The 20934-nt window shown below is 37.6% G+C and overlaps 1 protein-coding gene across 1 annotated transcript in view; it reads right to left on the reverse strand.

The window, feature by feature from the left end:
- Positions 1-20934, reverse strand: part of ABCA8 (ATP binding cassette subfamily A member 8) — an 86508-nt gene that overhangs the window by 1790 nt on the left and 63784 nt on the right. The window contains exons 22-37 of the mRNA XM_063080286.1: positions 20715-20852; positions 18132-18239; positions 14747-14920; positions 14422-14535; positions 12497-12616; positions 11644-11709; positions 11104-11195; positions 9812-9932; positions 9051-9168; positions 8289-8380; positions 6210-6370; positions 5642-5717; positions 5474-5568; positions 4568-4687; positions 3602-3742; positions 306-385 (exon numbers count right to left, since the gene is read on the reverse strand). Of these exons, the coding sequence (XP_062936356.1) occupies positions 306-385; positions 3602-3742; positions 4568-4687; positions 5474-5568; positions 5642-5717; positions 6210-6370; positions 8289-8380; positions 9051-9168; positions 9812-9932; positions 11104-11195; positions 11644-11709; positions 12497-12616; positions 14422-14535; positions 14747-14920; positions 18132-18239; positions 20715-20852 (1816 nt within the window). The remainder of the gene's footprint in view (positions 1-305; positions 386-3601; positions 3743-4567; positions 4688-5473; positions 5569-5641; positions 5718-6209; positions 6371-8288; positions 8381-9050; positions 9169-9811; positions 9933-11103; positions 11196-11643; positions 11710-12496; positions 12617-14421; positions 14536-14746; positions 14921-18131; positions 18240-20714; positions 20853-20934) is intronic.

Below are 20934 nucleotides of genomic sequence, written 5' to 3' on the forward strand. Positions count from 1 at the left end.
AAAGTATTCTCCTTAAATGCATATATAACTGAGTTTTGACTTAGGGTATACCAATATGTATGCAAAAATACCTGGGGAAAAAACCCACAAAGCAAAAGTAAAAATCACTCCCGTTACTCTCTGCCACATGCACACACCAATTTCTTCCACATCCCTGGTTTTGCTGTTCCTAAAATTCAATTTGAGATTTTAACTTTTAAATTTAATGCATTATGTCGCATTTTATTTCTGTCATGCAAATGGATTATTTTATTATTTGACATTATCTTCTTTCCAGGGTCATATTTCAAAGTTATAGTTCTTACCCTTCTCTAATTTGAAGAAAGCTTGGGCTAAAGGTTGCACATCTTCCACTGGCAACTTATAAACCATCAGAGAAGAGTACCTGAGAGGAAAGAAAAGTGATACCACCTATCGTAGGTGTAAACTCACTGCAAACACCTCTCTGGTCTTTTTTTTAAAAAAAATTGTGGTAAGAACATAACATGAGGTCTACACTCTTAACGAAATTTTAAGTGCACAATATAGTAGACTACAGTAATGATATTGTACGAACAGATCTCTAGAGCTTATTCACCTTGCTTAAATGAAATTTTATGCCTGTCATTAGTAACTCTTTGTTTTCCTCTCTCCCCAGCTCCTAGAAATTACCACTCCAGTGTTTGATTCTATGAATTTGCTGTTTTAGAGATCTCCTAAGAGGAATCATGCAGTATTTGTCTTTCTATGACTGGCTTATTTCACTTAGCATAAAGTCTTCAAGATTCATCCATGCTGTTGCATATCGCAGAATTTCCTCCTTTTTAAAGGCTGAAAAGTATTTCATTGTATGTATATATCACTTTTTTTATCCATTTATCTGTCAGTGCTCAGTGAGGTTGTTTCCACATCTTGGCTACTGTGAATAGTGCTGCAATGAACATGGGGGTCCAGATATCTTTTCAAGATCCCAAAAGATTTAAATTCTTTTGGATATATTCCCAGAAGTGGCATTGCTGGATTATATGGTAGTTCTGCTTTTAATTTTTTGAGAGACCTCCACACTGTTTTCTATAGTGACTGCATCATTTTGCATTTTCACCAGTAGTGTGCAAGGATTCTAATTTCTCCACCTCCTTGCCAGTAGTTGTAGTCTTCATATATATATGTGCGTGTGTGTGTGTGTATATACACACATACACACACACATATATATATGTATTTACATTATATGTATAAAATAATAGCCATCTGTCTCAGTCTGTTTTCTGTTGCTATACCACAAACTAGGTAATTTATAATAGGAAAAGAAATTTATTTCTTACAGGTCTGGAGTTTGGGAAGTCCAAGGTTGCTATTGGAATTTTCTTGGTATCTTACACCATGGCAGAAGGCATCATATGGTAAGAGGGGTGCATGAGAAAGACCTAATCACCTCTTACAGGTTTCACCTAGTCCTGTCTCTTACTACTGTCACAATGGCATTAAATTCTAGCATGAGTTTTGGAAGGAACACTCAAATCACAGCACCATTCTAGCAGGCGTGAAGTGATACCTCATTGTGGTTTCGATTTGCATTTCCCTTATGACTAGTGATGTCGAACGTTTTTTGATATACTCTTGGCCTCCTGTATGTCTTCTTTGGAGAAATGCCTATTCATGCCCTTAGCCTATATTTTTAATGGGGATATTCTTTTTTTGCTATTTGAGTGCAGGAGTTTCTTTTATATTTTAGACATAACCCCTTATCAGATATATGGTTTGAAAATCATCCTCCCATTTTGAAAGTTGCCTTTTCACTCTGTTGATTGTTTCCCTTGCTGTGTAGAAGCTTTTTAATGTACTGTAATCCCACTTGTTTATTATTGTTTATATTGCCTGTGCTTTTGGAGTCATATCTATGAAATCATTGCCAAAACCAATGTCATGAAACTTTTCCTCTGTGTTTTCTTTGAGGACTTTTATAGTTTCAGGTCCTACATTTAAGTCTTTAGTCTATTTCTGGTTTATTTTTGTGTATGGTGTAACATAAGGTCCCATTTTATTCTGTTGCATGTGGTTATCCAGTTTTCCCAACATCATTTGTTGAATAGAATGTCCTTCCTTTATTGTGTATTCTTGGCAGCCTTGTTGAAGACCAGTTGACCGTATACAAGTATAATTTATTTCTGGGATCTCTATTCTGTTCCATTGGTCTGTATGTCTGTCTTTATGCCAGGACTATAGTATTTTGATTACTGTACCTGGGACTTCACCTCTGTAAATAAGAGTTGATTTGGTGTAGGTGTAAAGCTTAGGGTGAACCTAGAGTAATCAAAAGGAGGCTGTTCACAAGGAGAACTGGGGGAAGGGAGAGTAAAACTCAGACAGTTGAGAGTCCTTGGCCCTTGGATGGAAGCGAGTAGGTGCATTCCAGATGATGTTTCAGGGTTTCCCAGAGTCACCTCCCAACTTATCTCCTAAGCTGAATACTTGATCTGTGACTTCATCTTCCAACCAGGAACTGATAGTTTTTTAAAGTTTCCCAACTAAGGTAGAAATCTAGGTGTATTCTCCACAGGACGCATACTTCCGTCTCCCCCCAAAATATGCTAACTGCCTTCCTAACATAGGATAATATAATTGAGCCAGGAATTCAGCACTGAATGATATGAGCAACTATAATTTCTTTTTCAGACACATGCTTATCTTTTTATCATTTGAAAATCAGGAAGACTTAGATTTCATTTCATAAGATATTTCATGTATTTATGGGGCAACCATTCTCATCCATTTTGCTCATTCCCCATATCTTTACGATGTATTTCTGTTTAGTCATGGGCTGCACATTGAGTTACAGCATTGCTTTTATAGTTAAATTCCACATAGAAATGTATTTTCTTAACTTGTCATTATGACTGTATTATCTTTTTTCTCTCCTAACTCCTAAATCATCTGTCTTCTGCAGTAAATTCTAGGTGTTAAAAATGACCCTAAGGGCCGAGCCCGTGGCGCACTCGGGAGAGTGCAGCGCTGGGAGTGCAGCAACGCTCCCGCTGCGGGTTCGGATCCTATATAGGAATGGCCGGTGTACTCACTGGCCGAGTACCAGTCACGAAAAAGACAAAAAAAAAAAAAATGACCCTAAAGTTAATCTTGATTTTTTTCTGTATGACTTTCATCAAGATGGTGCTGTTAACAAAATTTATATAAAATCCAAAGTATTACTAGATTTCAAATAAAATAATTTGGTTTATATCCTGGTTCTGCCACTTGTGAGCTTGGCCAATTGACCAAATCTGTCTCTCTGTCAATTTCCCTTAAGAAAGATAACAATCAGGTGCTTGACACAATGCTTTTTTGAAGTTGTCTCATTTTTCATTGAAATCACAGTATCTTCTTTGAAAAGTCTCTGTGAGGATTAAATAAGATAACATAAGACAAGGGCAGTTCCTGGCACGTAGTAGGAGCACAACACATGCCAAGTCAGCTTTTACATCAGCTCTTTCCTGTCTAGTGTACTGCCTGCAGTATCCAACAAGGGATCTCTTTTAGGTTTCCTTTTAGAATGACTCCAGATCAATGTGACTGACAAAGAGAAGCGGACATTTGGCACCAGATCAAAGACAGCAATCATCTTTACCTTTCCTGCCGAGCAGCCTGGGGGAAAAGTCTCAGAATCTCTGCATGAAGGGGCTCCACTTGGGTGAGAGTCTTCACTTTCATCTCCAGCAGGTAATCTTTGCCAAATTTGCTTTTCAGGTGTTGGATGGAACCAATACATCTGGAAGTAGAGAGAGAATGAGGTCATAACAGAAAGGAGAAAAAGACATGCAGCACAGTGTTTCAGACCCTTGACTTGCTCCTAGCATTGTCTCAAGGTCCTTAGACCAGGGCACAGTAGTTCCAGATGTTCACAGTGATCTCTCCCTGTCCACAGACAACATCTTTCTGTGTGGAATATACCAATATTTATAAAGCAAAAATATTTCACGGGGCCTCCAAAGCCCTGCAGTTTCAGGTTTAGCCTAACCTTTTGAAATTACATATAGAAATGTTGACCTTGCAAAAGACAGGAAACTTTCCTCAGGCTAGGGTCTCTGATGCGGATGGAGAGTTGTGGCACAGCAAGGTTGCTGGCTCAAGGACAGACAAGTTACTGATTGATATGTAAAGATACTGGGAAATTGCTGTAGGGAAAGAAGATGTTTGCTGAGATCAAGCTTTTGTTGGTGGATCGAATTAACCTTTTGCTAATTGCATTATGGAATGTCACTTTGCTTGTTTTACTGATGTTACCAGGCTCTATTGCTAAACTTGTTAAACTATACTTAGCTAAAACCCCACCTATGTTCTTTTCCTGTAACTTCCTGGTCTGGAGAATAAATGTGGGGTGAGAACCCCAATTTGTGGTTAATTTCCCAAAGGAAGGAATGCCTCACTCTTGAGGATTCCAGGAAACTAACCCCTTTGGGGTCTCTCACTACTCAGAAGAGATGGGCTTTGAGCAATCCTTTTGTGGCTCTGTCACCCAGGGGAAGAGAGGTGACAAATCCGTGGGAGGCAAAGTGACATTTCTGCCAAGTGTGGGCTCAGGATGGGCACTCACCTCAGCCTTCCAGACACCATGATGGCCACTCGGTCACACACAGCCTCAGCCTCGGCCATGTAGTGGGTGGTCAGGAGGGCTCCCCTCTCTGTGTTTCTAAAGGTGGCCCGGATTGCCTGCCTGTATTGTGAAGAGATTTTTGGCCATTTACAAAATCCTCAAATTAATCAGAAATGGATAGAGAAAAGAATTTTTGACTGGCATGAATGTGAATAATTAGCAAAAGGAAATTAAGCAAGGAGGACTCTTAAAAGGGTGGGTAGGATGAGGAAGGGCAATGAGGTGAGCTGCTAAACTGGAAGCAAGCTCTGGAAGAGGGGAGTGCACAGAATCCAGTGTCTATTACAGGTTGTATTGAAAGAAAATGCTGAGCAAAAGAAGATCATTTATGAAAAGGCTGTGCAGAGGGGAACAGAATGACACAAAACTCAACAACAGCATTGTCCCAACCTAGTGTGAAGAAAATAAATGCACAGTAAACACACAAAGGTAACAACTTTTACAACTTAACAAGAGCTGCTGTTCTCATGCTAAGTACTGGACACTGTGATTGTGGTACAGAAATGCTCCATACCAACCTGAAAGATGAGCTGAGCAACCCTGATACTCAGAGTGAGTGGCAACGGCCCTGACAATGCTATTCTTCCTTCAGTGAGAAATGATATGAAATATCATCAGTGAAAGATTTGTGTGTGTGTGTGTGCGTGTGTGTGTGTGCGTGTCTGTGTGCATGCATGGGTGAGTGTGTGTGTGTGTGTGTGTGTGTGTGTGTGTGCAAAGCATGGGTTTTACTAATGGGATCGATAATTTTTTCTTCTCCCCACATTAAGAAACAGATTAAGGGACAACTTATACAAGGGGAAATGGTTTGCAAAGTCCTCTCAAGACCGTGGTCACGTTCCTCACCACATCTGCTGCTGCCCCTCGGGGTCCATCCCTGTCGACGGCTCATCCAGAAGAACCACCGACGGGCTCCCCAGGATGCTCAGCACGAAGCACAGCTGGAACAAGAGGAACAGACTGTCCAGTACCCATCTGTGGGGCACGCAGAGGAGCACCAAGCCCTGCCCCTACCTTTCTCTTTACTCCCTCTGACAGTGTCTTCACAGGAGACTTCAGCTGGTCCTGCAGCTTGAGCACATCCACTAACCTGAGGAAAACATAATGGTGCATTACAGTCTTCATGATCACGAGGATCCTTGATAGGAAAACGGGTCCAGCAAGGATGTGGGAACGGAGCAGTAACACAATTCTGAAAATACACAAGGCAGTGGTCGTGCAGGGGCACAAACTACTGGCTGGTTTGATACCCGCCCCCCCAACCCATGATATCCAAGTACTTTTCTATAATAAGTAGTTTAAATTTTAGTATTTTTGATACATTTTATCAGTGAATAGTTACTTTTTTCTTTCCATGTTCATTGTGAGAAAAAAAAAATAGCACTTTTAAAGTCTGGAAAACCAGTTTCTAGTTGCAAATCTATCCAGCATGACCTGGGTCGGCATTTAGAGTCTCCCACCCTGAGTTTCCTATGAACGTCGTTGCTCCCAAACTTCTCCCCGGCCCCCTTCACTCCCCCAACTCCCCAGCCCCAGCCCCACCCCTGGGTGTGGAGCAGAACAGGCGTGGCACCCCCTGTACCGTGTGATGGCGACCTTGGCGTCTGCTTTCTTCAGCCCTTTCACTGCAGCGTAGACCTCCAGGTGTTCCCTCACTGTCAGGTTGGGCCACAGCGCGTTCTCCTGAGGACAGTACCCCAGGAACCCCAGGCTGTCCCCTCCGCTGCTCCCTTTCAGTAGCACCTACAGATAAAGATAAAAGTTACAGATAAAAGTTCACTCTCCGAGCCTACATTCTGCGTTGTTTCTCTGAGTGTTTCTGTGACACCTTTCTCTATACAAACCTAGAAAGGCTAGAGAAACTCTAGGACCTGATCAAGTTTAATAATCTGTGATCACTTTGCATCAGAGAAAGATTGTCAGAGGGTGGATACACGAAAACCAGTGTGCGCACAGCAGGCAACCTAATCTAAGCTGAAAATTCAATGTCCCACCAATGTGGTGTCTGCCATCACCGCCAGCAGTTTATATCCAGTTTCTCATCTCTGTCAGAATGAAGCCTGTTAATTAAATTAATCCCTAGTTAACTTTACTCACTGATCAAATGTCTTTCGAGTACCTCCTATGTGACAAATGCTGGGTCACCTGCTGTACCGTGGAGAACAGAATAACTATTGTCCCTGTGAGTTGGAGTGAATTAGGCAATAAACAAGTAGAGACATGAGTCCACAGAACAAAGACGGATCAGAAGCAGCGCTGTGGTGGCAATTCAGGAGGCTGCGGTGCAGAATAACAGGCAGGTGACTTTAGGGAAGGCGATTAGAGGGAGCCTGTCTGCTGAGGGGCCATTTCAGCAGAGAGAAGAGCGAGAGAAAAGCCCTGTGGAGCGATGAAGCTCGATGTGCTCTTGGACCCGAGGCAAAGGCAGGGCGCCTGGAGCTGAGTGAGCAGGAGGAGGACAAGACGAAAGAGAAGGGACAGTGAAGCCAGCTCCGCAGTGGCCCTCGAGACAAGGCGGGAGAATGGCACGGTTTCGAAGAAGCACATTGGCTGATCTGATTAAGCTCAATTCTTGACACCCCAAGACTTGGTTTTATACTTCAGATCTCATTTACCTTTTAAAATATTTCATTCCAATGTATCAATGAGCAGTAACAGCCTTTCCTCCCATGCTTAATGAGAAATTAAATACTGATTTAGAGTCTGGGTGCTGATGGAATTGGAGGGTGTCCGTACTGACGTTAAGGAGTCCAGTCAGGGTCGGCTGAACCACCAGCATCTACTGAGAGGTCCCCTTCATGGTCACCTGCTGTCATCTTGGCTTCAGAGGGACTGAGAGCATCTGTGTCCCCTCCCTCTCTAGTTGGATATTTGTCAATAGCAGTCCTGGCTGTATTTTCCCTTCTGGCCTTGACTGCCAACCCCGTTCCCACGGCACAGCTCCACAGCCCCTTGTCTTACGTTCTGTTCTGTACGTCTCCTCCACATACTTTCCACAGGAGCACTTGAGGTTTTCTACCTTCTGCCATAGGATGTAGGAGAAGATGTTTTATCTCTACCCCACGACGTCTCTCTCTCTGATAAAACGTGGGCTTTTTTTCTAGTTTGCCTGCCCCCTTAGACAATGAAATTCCAAGTACAATTAGAGTTGACTTCACATCCGTGCTGCTCATTTTTAAGCCATTCCTTAAAAACGCTCCCAAGAAACAGTGTATTTGTAGAAAAATGCATGTTCCAGTAACTAAGCACTTTGTGAAGGGCAATGAATATACCTGTTGAATCAAGTTGTTTTGTTTTGTTTTGGAGAGTTTTACTCAAGATTAAAGTGTTACATACTGGGAAGACAATGTTCATTGAAAGTACAAATCCATTTATTTTATGGCAATATAAATAGGGTTTGTATGGACTTTAATACTGATTTTTTTAATTTGATACTGGACATTCCCTCTTAATGCCTTTGAAGGTATGAATAATTATCCTCTTTCAGTGTTTAATCTTTGTGTACATTTAGACGATAATTTGTGAATTTATTCTCCTGTGTATTGTGTTAATTACTTCAATCATCTAACATTTAAATGGCATTTTACTGTTTATAAGGCCATAACACCTTAACAAATTTATTTTACCACTAGATAGCATATTTTTCACATAATTCACCTACCTGTCCAGCAGTTGGTTTTGTATCTCCAGTAATCACCTTAATGGATGTACTTTTACCAGCTCCATTGTGTCCCAATAGTCCTAAAACCTCACCTGAAAACAAAATTTACATGTAATATTAATAGATTTTAATGTTAACATTTAGAATAAAGCACAGTCTGAAATCTAACTATGTGACAAGCATTGTCCTATGTGCTTTATATATAGTATCTCATTTAATTGTCACAACCACCCTGAGAAGTTATCATAATCCCTTCTTACATATTTGGGGACAGAAGCTCTGAAGGGTGAAGTTACTTGGGCAAGGACACACTGATGGGAAATGGCAAAGCCACTCTTAGAAGACAGATGTGTCAGATTCTGTCTCCTGTGCTCCTAACCACTGTGCAATAATGACATAGATTGAGGTTTTCTATCACCTGCTGGTAAAGTCTTCAGAATGTGCTAGCACATCTCCAGTGAGTTCTCTTGTGAAAAATAGTGAACATTAGGAAATAAATCGTGCTCATTTCATGGAAATATCATGGCATCAATGGTTCATTTTAAAAGAGAGCTTATGGTATCAATGTACATGTGACTATGCCTCAATTTTGGAGTGGGAATTAGTTAATTTAACTTAGAAATGAAACATATAAAAGGAGCTGTCATGGTTAGTCTCCTGATGGGTCTGCACGTGAACTAAAAGGTGGTGTATAGAATGATTCTCATAAGGAACCATGAAACTCTAAGAAGAGCCCAGCAGTGGAAGAGCCTTGTATCCAACCTTTTCTAACACAGAAAGAGACATTTCTTGTGGCTATTTTATTCTTCCTCTTGGAAAAACAGTGTTTCCTCTTCCCTGCATATTCCTTGCGTAGACAGCTGGCGATAATGACTGGCTTCTGCAAATGACAAGTACATTATGTTAGACCTTAATTCTCTTCATTAACTTTGAAAAAACTGTATCATCCCATGGGTTTGACCCTTTGCTGCCAAAGCCATGCATCAAAGAAGACCCTACTAAGTGACATGCCTATTGACCATTCTCCTATCCTAGTACTTATTTTTGGAGAGGAGAGATTGTTATTTCCTTCTCCTACAAAGGCAGTTACTCAGGAGCACACAATTTTATACAGCCTGCATGTCTTCTCAGAATAGGATCAAAAAGACTTGGAGAAGCACCGAATCCTCCTTGGAAGACAAAACAATATGCTGTAGACTGGTCTTTACTCTAAATTTTGTACTGTGGACTTTCTCCAAGAAGCAGTGATGTGTGTTGCTTTGCTCAGTTCCTACAATTCTTTCTTGGCTTCCGTAATTTCAATTACACTCAACTTTTTCCTTATTCTAAGGAAGACAAAGAGAGTAAATGACTTTTAATCTGCCCACTTGGGTGTAAAAATGGCAACTGTGTACTTAAAATGATGATGCTTATTTGTAAGAAACAGAGAAACTCAAAGTTTTGAGAATTAGACTGGTAGATGGACCACTTTAACTGATGAACATTTGTGTTATTGGATGAAATAACGAGTTTGTATGTTTTACCTCATCAAAATCTGTGGAATTCAAGGCATCTGCTGTTCTGATTCTTTCCATCTGAACATCTTCGTCTTCTTCTCCTGGTTCTTCTGGATTTTGACGCACATCACTGCTTCTTGGAGATATTCTAGAGTCAAAACCATCTATTAAGAATTGATTTGGGGCTTTCATCCTTCTATCAAGAATACTGCATTCTTAAATCTCATGCTTGAGTACCTCGGGCAATTAATAAACCATCATAACATCTCTTCAGTGCACTGAGCCCTCGTCCCTTCGTAAACTTGCTTTTATTTAACAGCACTGCTATATTTAGTGACCATTGTTTCTTACATATCTTTCATTCTACTTATCTATAGAAATATCTTTTTCAATATCAACGAGTAACTTGATACTATTATCTGACAAAGGATTTTTATATCATAGCTCAGTGAAGTAATTTTTCTGGGACCCCCTAGTTTTGACACCAACATATTGGCATTATTATGTTTTCATAGGGAAAATGAACCAAAATATATGAAATTACGACTGTCTCAGAAAATGCAAGTTAGATGATTGATCTCTCATGAAACCTAACCATTTCTTTGGAATATGTATTAGATTTGCTCTTTCTTCTCATTCTAAGTTTGGTCCTTCATTCTCAGAATATACCTCATTCTAGTCTCTCTTTTCTTGACACCTCCCCTGTCCCCAATACTGATTTTAGAAGATTTCTAGAGGTCTGCTTTCATCTCAGTAGTCTCCCATCCATCTATCTATAATAGTGAAAGATGAAACTGATCTGGTATGGGAGATACAGAGGGAATAAGATACTTATGGTTGCATCCTTGTATGATGCAAAAACAAAGTCTTGGCTCTTAAGTTCCATTAATAACTAAATAGTCTACAATTCACCAGCCGGGCTTTTCACTACCACTGGAAAAGAGCAGAGTTATTGCTGTCATTGGCTTGTTAATTATTCTATTCCTTCTTCCTGGATGGGCAGCATTCCTTCAACTGCCAATCTATTCAAATTAATTTTTCTTTAAACTGAAACAGCCGCATTTAACTTTCCCTAGTGCTTCACTGTGCATAGTGTCAGATAGAGCCCTTACTATTCAATGTTTCAGGTCTGTTTTCTCCACTGGATTGTAATCTTGTTCGACATGTCTGAATCTGTATTATTTGCATTGACACATAGTTTCTACCCCAGCCTGACCTAGTACATAGCAATTCTTTGTTAATAGATTGGTTTATGCATGAAAAAATATTTTAAAATATTGATCAACAAGATAAAAGAATCTAATTTGAATTCTTCCAACCTAAAGAAGGGATCCTTTCTCATCAATTTCTTTCCAAACTTCCATTCCAGACATCGAAGAATAAAAAGTAAAATGATAAATTGAAGAAAAGGCTAGGAGTAAAGAGAGAGATGCGTAATTAGAAACACAAAGAGATAATTGTTTTAATATCAGAATGAACTAGGAATAATTAGACTTCTGCAAAAATACATTCAGTGAAATCATTACAAATTTCCAAGAACTTACTTGGCAAATTATAAAGCTATCAAATTCATTTTCAATCTTGTTTTCAGAAACAGTGGAGACAGCTGTAATTATGCAATCCATTACTTTATGTTGTTTCCTCTAATAGTTGTACAGTGTTCTTAAAATTTGGGAAGCACATTATCTGGCCAATTGACATTTATAAAAACAACTCTTCCAGAAAACAAACGTTATATCTCCATGGGCTGTAGATATCTTTATATTCATCTTTTTAAAAGCTTCACAGTGTGTACAGGAATTAAAATTGTTGTATATAATAAATATCACTATAATTTTCTAAAATGAACTTGTTCTTACAATTAGGAATACCAGAAATGGCTCCACACCCTTCGGTTCTTCACTAAAGATATTAAACATGAAAAGCTGAAAAAGGAAAGACAATGGTTAAATAGGAAGTCTTTTGTTTCATGAATTTTGGCCGCATAAATGTGAATTGGCTCCAAACAGCCCTGCTAACATTTCCCTTGATATCACCATGAGCATCAGGTGGATGTTCACTCCAAAGTGTGTAACAAGGGGCTGCCTTCCTTCCTCCCAAGGTCTATGGGCTTTTATTTGAAGGAACAGGATTTATCAATGATTGGTCACTGGTGAGAGAATCCTGGGGATCTGTGCTGGCCTCCCCAGTGACAGAGACAGCATTTACCTTTCCCACACCTGCCTGTGCCCACTGCTCCTCTTTGTGGTGGCCACTCTCTTCCCCTGCCCCACAGATACCTCTTTATTCATGTGCTGTATCTTTCTTCCTTTTGTAGAAACATAGGCATTAGTCATCCAGAAAAAAAGAGACTTTATTCGTATTAGGTGTTTCTCTAAACCTTGAAACCCTAAAGACTAGGGGCATTCTACTTGCCTCCTTCTAAAGCAGAGCATACCAAGGAATGTAAAAGGCCCCCAATGAGTATAGAGGCTGCTCTGCTTCTCGCCAGCTGTTACTTTTCCTTCCCATACATTATCCAGGGTCAGATTTTCTACTACAGGTCAGCTGAAGCACCTTGTCCCATCTGAGAGGAAAGCAACTGGAATCCATGAAGCAGAAATCTTCAAAACTCATGCATGTTTAACAGATTGTAGCATCTCAGCTCTGGGCAAAACTTTCTCAATTGGTCACGAGTTCCCACCCACTGGGGCAGACAGTGGTGTTACTTACACTAAAAGATAAGAACAAACAGCCAATCAATGTTCCAGGTGGTATCAAGAAGGGGATGAAATACAGTGCACCACTTTCATAGACATCCAGTATGAACCCAGCCAGAGAGAATAGGGTGATCTGAAGAAAATACAAATATGAATGTTAATCACTCTGAATTTCAATGCAGGTTTGAAATTGAGATTGCTCATCTTGAAGAGTACTCTTGTTTTAATTGAAACGTAATTGATTATACATATTTGTGGGGTATAGAGTTGACTATCAGTATTTGAGTACAATATGTGATGATCAAATCAACTCCAACCTCGCAAACCAAACTGAAATCTTCATTATATTTTCAGTATATCTTCATTAGTATTTTCAGATATATCTTCAGATATATTTTCAGTATATCTTCATTAGTATTTTCTCTTAGCGACTTAGCCAATTTCCCTTGGCCTAGAATATCATGAATAAGATATTACTGGATACATCTAGAATCCTATATACAGAATATTTTGATTATAGAAAAGAGAAAAAAATTTGGTGTGTATTGTTTTTGGAGGTAAAATTCAGAATAGTAGATTACTCAATAATCACAGAGAAGAATTGAAATTGATATCTAACTGGTATAAAATTACAGTAATGAAAGGAGACTTGTTAACTATGCAAATGGAGAAATACAGGCATGCAACAGCCTCAAGTGGCTTTCGCAGAAATACTAAAATACAAAATACAGGAAAAAGAGAAAGTTACAGGCACACCCTAAGTCCTCAGACTTTTTCTTCTAAAACTGCAATGATTTCCTAAAAGTTTTGTGCTTCTAATATCTTTATCTTATAAACCATCATTTTATGGCTGTCAAAATATTCTTCCTAAAAGTTTATCTCTGATCATGTTTCTCCTCTTCACTGTAGACTTCCCTGACTTCCCAGAACCCACAGAATAAATTCCTGAGCCCATCATTTAAGGCCAGCCATGGTCCCAACCATTGTTTTTTGCTATAACTAGCACCAGGAGCCTGCTGTGTCTAGTTTTCTATCCACAGGCACTCCAGATTATTACCAGTTACCAGGAGAAGCCTGGCCGTTGTCCCCTCTAGGTTTCTGTTCATCTGTCATTTTCTATTTACACCATCACACTTTCTACCTGTTGAAATCTTACTCTTTCAGTTTTCACTTTTTAAAGGAAATCTCTGCTCTCATTTTCATAGATTAATCTCTCCCCTATCTGGTTTTCATAGGCATCTTTCAGGTCAATGAAAACCAGTCTTTTAGAATGGAAAATAATTCTATAGATAATCTTTTCCCTATCACTCCATTTTAATAAGTGGATCTTTACGGATCTGTTTATCCATTGAGAACTCTTCCGGGGTTGAAACGGTCTATTGAATATCTTTTCTCTCATTATCCGTCTTAATTTGTGACACACTGTGGAAGTCAACAAACATTCATGAAATTAAAAGCTTACTTTTTGGCTTATTGAAATCACGGGAAATTAGAATAGTCATAAATTGCACACATTTTCCTCCTAATTTAGACAAAAGAAGTGTGGCTTTATGGGATTAATTCTCAGTAAGAATTTTAGAGAAGTAGTTTCTAGTTTTTACAATGCTAGTAACAGAACTTGTAATCTTGTGTTTGTGGGGGTCTTCAGGCTTATTTTGTGTATGTGTGGTAAAAAGAAAATATAGGTGGTCTGCAGGTTTCCTTTTAGCTCAATATTTTATAGTGCTAGAAGTAATTTGGCTACTTTTAAAGAAACATAGGATAGAAATAGGAATACAAAAAGGTGCAGATTTTGAAAAGGATCCATATGTAAGGCAAATGTAAAATATTTTAGGCTGTAATATTAATTTATTATTCTACTAAAGGCAAAATTTAAAGTATTCGCTCAGAATTGTATATTCAGTATATAAAATAAATGTCCACAAGAAACATACTTACAACATAGAAGCAAAATGACCAAATGCCACTATTTTTTCTCCCCTTATGAAAAATGAATGAAATCACATATGTCAAGAAGATAAGGGATGTCGCATAACCGATAGCACAGGGGATCTGAAATCAACAGGAATGTTAAGGAAAGTCAAAGACAAATGCAGTCTAGGAAAACATTTAGAATCCAAAACACTGTCATGGCACAGTTTTACAGTTATTTAATTTGTGACATATAAATATCAATGAAGGTAATTTGAATTTGAATTAGAGAATTTCAGATTTTCTAATTAAATCATACAATGATATTTGTTTTATGAATATTGTCACTTACTTGAATAATCTGATTTATAAACATAAATATAGTATCTTGGAGGTTTAAAAGGTAGTCCACTAAATACATGAAAAGGAGAATCAAGAAGTACAGGGGAACGTCCACCAGTGCCTGCCCAAGCCAGTAAGCAGAAGGGTAGAGCCCCGAAATCCGTAGCTGGGACCGAGCTTTGTTCTGATCAGGAGAAAACAAAGATGCAAAGTAATATCAGTTCGAGGTTCAAGAAAATATGGTTCATGCAAGAAAATATTCAAACAGAAAAAGAAAGTGTTCATGTTTCCTACAGAAGGAGTTTTAAAGTTTGGACTATATTAACACCAGAATGACTGACAGTTACATCACACTAGTCAATGGCATTTTTCAAGATTCCTGCTGGTTGTCCACTAGAAAGGGAACATTACCCATAGTAATCTCTTTTCCTGGGCAATAGAATTATCTTGCAGAGGAAGGAAATGAAACAGATACAGATGATACTGAGTAAACAGAGGTGCTTATGCAGGGTTTCATGGATTTTGTATAGTGAAGTCACAAAAATGGAGCATTAAAGGATATTCTATTGAAATTTGTAAGAAATGCTAATGCAAGTTGACCCGGGTTGATTAATCATAAAAATTCACAACCTGTGATTGCCCCTCAAGATTTGGCTGTACTCCATAATTACTGAATCAGAATCTCCATTTGCAGACACATTAAAAATTCATTTGGATTTATGAAAGAGTGTCTGGGAATGAAAATTTATAAATTGGCCCTTAAACAGTGGAGTTTTCTTTTTATGTTTCCAAGCTCTCACATTTCCAAAGCATCATTTCCTTTTATTTCAGCCATCTCTTTTTAGTTAACTTTTTTTGAGGTAGAATTTTCAAGCAAGAAAAAGCACCCATATTTAGTATATGGTTGTATGAGGTTTGATGAATGAATGTATTCCTGTACCACAATCATAATCAAGGTCTAGGACATTTCCATCATCCCTCAGTTTCCACGCTCATTTGCAGTCCGTAGCCTTTACTAATGGTTGCAAGCAATCAGACATACCTTCAGTCACTATGAGTAAGTTTTACCTTTCTAAGAATTTCATATAAGTAAAATCATTCAGTATTTACTCTTTTGTGTCTGTCTTCACTTCCTCAGACTAATGGTTTTGAGACTCATGTGTGTTGATGCACCTATTAACTGTGCCTTCTTTTATACTGCTGAGCAGTGTTCCATTCCAGTCCATACCAGAATTTGTGTATCAATTCACAGCTTGATGGATGTGTGGATTGTTTCAAGTTGTTGGCTATTATGCATAAAGCTGCTTAGAATATTATATTTAAGTTTTTATGTGAAAAGTTTTTCTGTTTTCCCTTTTTTCTCTTGGGTAAATACTTACTTGGGTAAATACTTAGGAGAGGAATAGATGTGTCATAACAATAACTGTATTTTTTTAACTTTAGAAGAAACAAGTAAATTGTGAAGTGATTGCACAATGTATATTTGCACTAGCACTGCATGAGAGTTCCAGTTTCTCCACATCCTTACAAACTCTTGATATTGTCAGTCATTTTAACATCATGTATTTTATTTGGTGAGTAGACCTATCTCATTGGGGTCATTTTCCTCATTACTCGTGATATTAGTCATCTTTTCATGGGGGTATTTTCTATCGGTATATCTACTTTGGTGAAGTATCTGTTCAAATATTTTGTCCATTTAAAAAATTAGATTACCTTCTATTATTGAAGTTTAAGAGTTTTTTGTATATTCTGATACAAATACAAATATTCTGTCAGATATGTGTGTATTGTAAATATTTTTCTCTTAGCCTGTGTCTTGCCTTTTAATTTTCTTATTGATGTTTTACAAAGAGCAGAAGGTTTTTACCTTTGATGACGTTCAAGTCATTTTTTTTTTCTTTTATGGTGTATTTCTGTCCCATCTAAGAAATATTTGCTTACCACAAACTCTATAATTTACTTCAAATTAATTTTGTCTATAGTGTGAAGTGAGTTTTAGGAACTTTTTTTTCATACTGATATCAAGTTGTGCTGGTACAGCTTTCTGAAAAGTTTAAATTTACCCTTACGTGAATTCCTTGGCAATTTCACTAAAAATCAATTGATATACAAGGGGTCTTCGAAAAGTTCATGGAAAATGTATGTTATGAAAAAACTATGCATGGATTTCAAAATTTTTTTCTACCAAAACAAACTTGTACTAACTTGTTACAACATGTTCTGAACAGAATCTAGCTTGAGGCACTAAGAAGGATAAAACATCACTTTGAAAAGAGCCCCTATCAGAGCAACATGAATTCTACAACTGAAGCAAGAACAAACATCCAATTTATGGTGAAGCTGGGGTGGATGCATGCTGAAATTATGGATGCTATTTGCAAAGTTTATGGGGACAACGCACCACCGGTCAGTCCTATATAGGATCCGAACCCGCGGCGGGAGCGTCGCCGCGCTCCCAGCGCAGCACTCTACCGAGTGCGCCACGGGCTCGGCCCGGGATAACTCGTTTTAAGAGGAGATGAGATGATGTTGAAGAGAAAGACTGCAGCAGCAAACCGTCCACATCAACTTGCGAGGAAAAATTTGATCTTGTTCATGCCCTGATTGGAGAGGACTGACGATTAACTGCAGAAACAATAGCCAACACCGTAGTCATCTCAATGGGCTCAAATCACACAATTCTGAATAAAACCATTCCAGTTGAGCACGATAACGTGAAAAAAATGTCATGGATGTAGTGAAAATCTCAGGACCCTTAGTTCTTTGGAAATGGACTAAATGGCTGGTATCATCTCTTAGAAAAGTGTCTCGAACTTGATGGGGCTTATGTCAAAAAATAAAGTTTATATTTTTAAATTTTATTTTAATTCCATTTTCCACGAAACTTTTGAAGTCCCCTTGTGTGTGGGAGTTTATGAAAGTTTGTGGGAAAACAGAATTAAAAGACAATCTGAATCTTTCCATTAACTTTTTGAAACACCCTTGTATTTCTGAAATGTCTATTCCATTTTATATATCCATATGATTATCCTTAATTAATACAACTCGTCTTTAATTCCTATAATTTTGTACTGAGCCTTGAAGTCAGAAACATAAGTCTTTCAATTTTGTTTTTCTTTTTCAAAGTTATTTTCCCTATTCTATGTTCTTTGCATATCCATACACCTTTTAGAATCTTTCTCTATCATCTATTTATCTATGTATTTATATGTTCATTTAAAAACTTTAAAAAATTTCTCTAACTTATACAAAAATTAGCGGCTCAATTAAACATGTATAAACGTCCTCATGAAAAATCCTGTAATTTTATTACTGTCAGCTACTAATTATACAATTATATACAATTATACTAATTACACAAAGTAATGGAAGTTTTAATTACTTGTTATTACCTTACAATCATCAATGCTGCTCATGCCAATATAAGGTGAACAACTGGATGCCAACATCAGCCAGAACATGGTATATCCCAGGAAATTAAATGGATTAATTGGTGTGTCCTGAAAATGCAAAGAATACAGTGAGCTGAATGAACAAATTCGAACTTTAATTTCTGGAATACATTTTAAAAATATTAAACCAATTGCATGTAATATTGACTTAGGTTCTGGGATTCCCAAACTCTTTCATTATCCTTCTAGTTTTGAAGCTTGACTTTTGACTTTATACTCAAATTTATAAAGAAGGATAATTTATAGATAAGAATTCAAAGATGATGAATGAATCAATAACATTTGGAAAATAATAATCGCAAGATTTTTTTATTTTCTTACCTTGTGATTTTAAAATCTAACCTGATGCTAAATAAGTGATAATCCATAGTTGTCACATTCAATTTCCTACCTGATTTTTAATTATTTCAAATGTAGCAGCATGACTCAAAAATCATATCAGATGTTTTATGGGTCCAGTGATTATAAGTTATCTTGCTAGGTACATCATGAGACCAGATAAGTATTGGTTGAGGATTCAAAAGTAGAGATAAAGTTCCAGAAGGGAGACTGACAACATCAAGGAAACCTTAGCCCTTATTTACACCTGTTGTTACTCCTGTTTGTAACAATCTTTAGGAACAGAAGATTCGTGAACTGTCTTGAAAACCAGTCCCATGTTATTTGCATAGCTATTGTTTGATTAAGCACATTTCTGAAGAAAGTTATAACCAGAGCCTGGTCATATTCAGATTGGTCATCAGAAAGACACTTGCTAATCACAGAATGGTGAGGTTAAAGCTTATTGTCAGAATGCTTCCAGAACACCCTGAGCTGGGTAGGTTCAGTACTCAGTGGCAAATCTATTGACTTTGAGCAGAACAGAAGCAAGGTCTAAAACTCCAGAAAACTCTTATTTTTGGAGCAATGAGCAGGTAAATTCGAACAGAGAATTAAATAAGCTGCAGAAGATATTGATTAAAGTTAATATGTTGGGCACATAAGTACAAGATCAACTGAGCTGGTTGGTATTGGACTCATTCTAGTTACAACACACAGGATGTCTTTAAAGATAGAAGCCCAAGGCAATTTGATCAACTAGGTATCCTGTTCTCAGAAACCAGAAGATGTTGAAAAGGTCTTCACAGTCATAGAAGCTTAATTAAATGAACCACAGCACATGTTCCAAAATTAATCAATACTTTAAAGATAGAAGCACAAGGCAATTTGATCTATTAGGTATCCTGTCCTCAGAAACCAGAAGATGTTGAAAAGGTCTTCACAGTCATAGAAGTTTAATTAAATGAACCACAGCACATGTTCTAAAATTAATTAATACTCGATGAATAACTAATACCTTTTGCTTTAATGATCAAGTTTCTTGCACACCCTTAATAAAATAAATTTCTATTTCCTGAGCAAACAATAGGATATAATGTGGGAAGGTAACTGAAGATCTTGCTGGAATATTTGAAAATAATGGTGGATATGTGAGTCATTTATATAGACATAAGTAAATGGTTATTGGCCATATATATGATGGTACTTCAAAAAGTTCATGGAGGGCCGAGCCCGTGGCGCACTCGGGAGAGTGCGGAGCTGGGAGCGCGGCGACGCTCCTGCCACAGGTTCGGATCCTATATGGGAATGGCCGGTGCACTCGCTGGCTGAGCGCCGGTCACGAAAAAGACAAAAAAAAAAAAAAAAAAAAAGTTCATGGAAAAGTAGAATTGAAAGATCATAAGAATCTTTCCATGAACCTTTTGAAGCACCCTAGTATTATCATAAACTCTAGAGGTGAGTGAATTAATTGAAAGATAACATTCATTGAAATAAACTAACATTCGTTTATATATTTAACAATTAAATTACTTTAGTGCTTACCATGTTCCAGGCCTTTTCCTACTTAGAAGGTATTTATAATGTTAAAAATACATAATCCTTGTGCTCAAAGCAACTCTCTAATAGGGAGAAATATATTTTGAAATAATAAAAAAGAAATCATTACAAACTGTGATATTCTGGTTCCCAAACTTAAGGGGCTATATACATATCAATCACCTGGATCTCAGTTTAGAAGTCGGAGGGTTTTCTTGCACCACCTATGGTAAAGCTGGTTTGGTAAATCTAAGATAGACCAAAAAAATTAATACTTTTGACAAGAACCTGGGGTAATTCTAGTGTAGGCAGTCTGCAATTCTAGACTGAAATTTGTACTAATTTTTTTTTCTTTCATAGCATTTCTAAAAGTAATAATAAAGTTTCTTTCCTTCCTTCCTTCCTTCCATTTATTCATTATTTTAATGCTAGTCACAGAGGTGAACAATTTCACATTTGTTGCTTCATATTCTCTTTGAATACTGTTATTTCTATTTTGCGTTTAAAAAAATGAAGCTCTTAAAAGTGTATTGATTTTCCAAAGCCACAGAACTAGTATGAATCCAAATGTTAATTTAGTATGCAGTGGTTTACTCAATAAGAATAAGATTTTGGCATTTAAAAGGATGAGCTGATGGAAGAGGGTCTGTAACATTATATACTTACCTCCCAAAATGTGCTTCTGTCAGTTTGGATATGCGCTGAAGGTTTAACCATTCCAAGTAGTCCATTACTAACAATATCCATAAGAACTGGAAAACAATTCAGTCTCTTGGTATTGCATGCTAAAGAAAAACTGTAATTCTGAAATATAACAAGCAAGATGATAAATTCCTAAAGATCTTCAATTTTTTAAAAATTCAACATTTTAATTTAAGAAATCAAG

The sequence above is a fragment of the Cynocephalus volans genome, chromosome 16, assembly GCF_027409185.1.
Source record: "Cynocephalus volans isolate mCynVol1 chromosome 16, mCynVol1.pri, whole genome shotgun sequence".
NCBI classification, from domain to species: domain Eukaryota; kingdom Metazoa; phylum Chordata; class Mammalia; order Dermoptera; family Cynocephalidae; genus Cynocephalus; species Cynocephalus volans.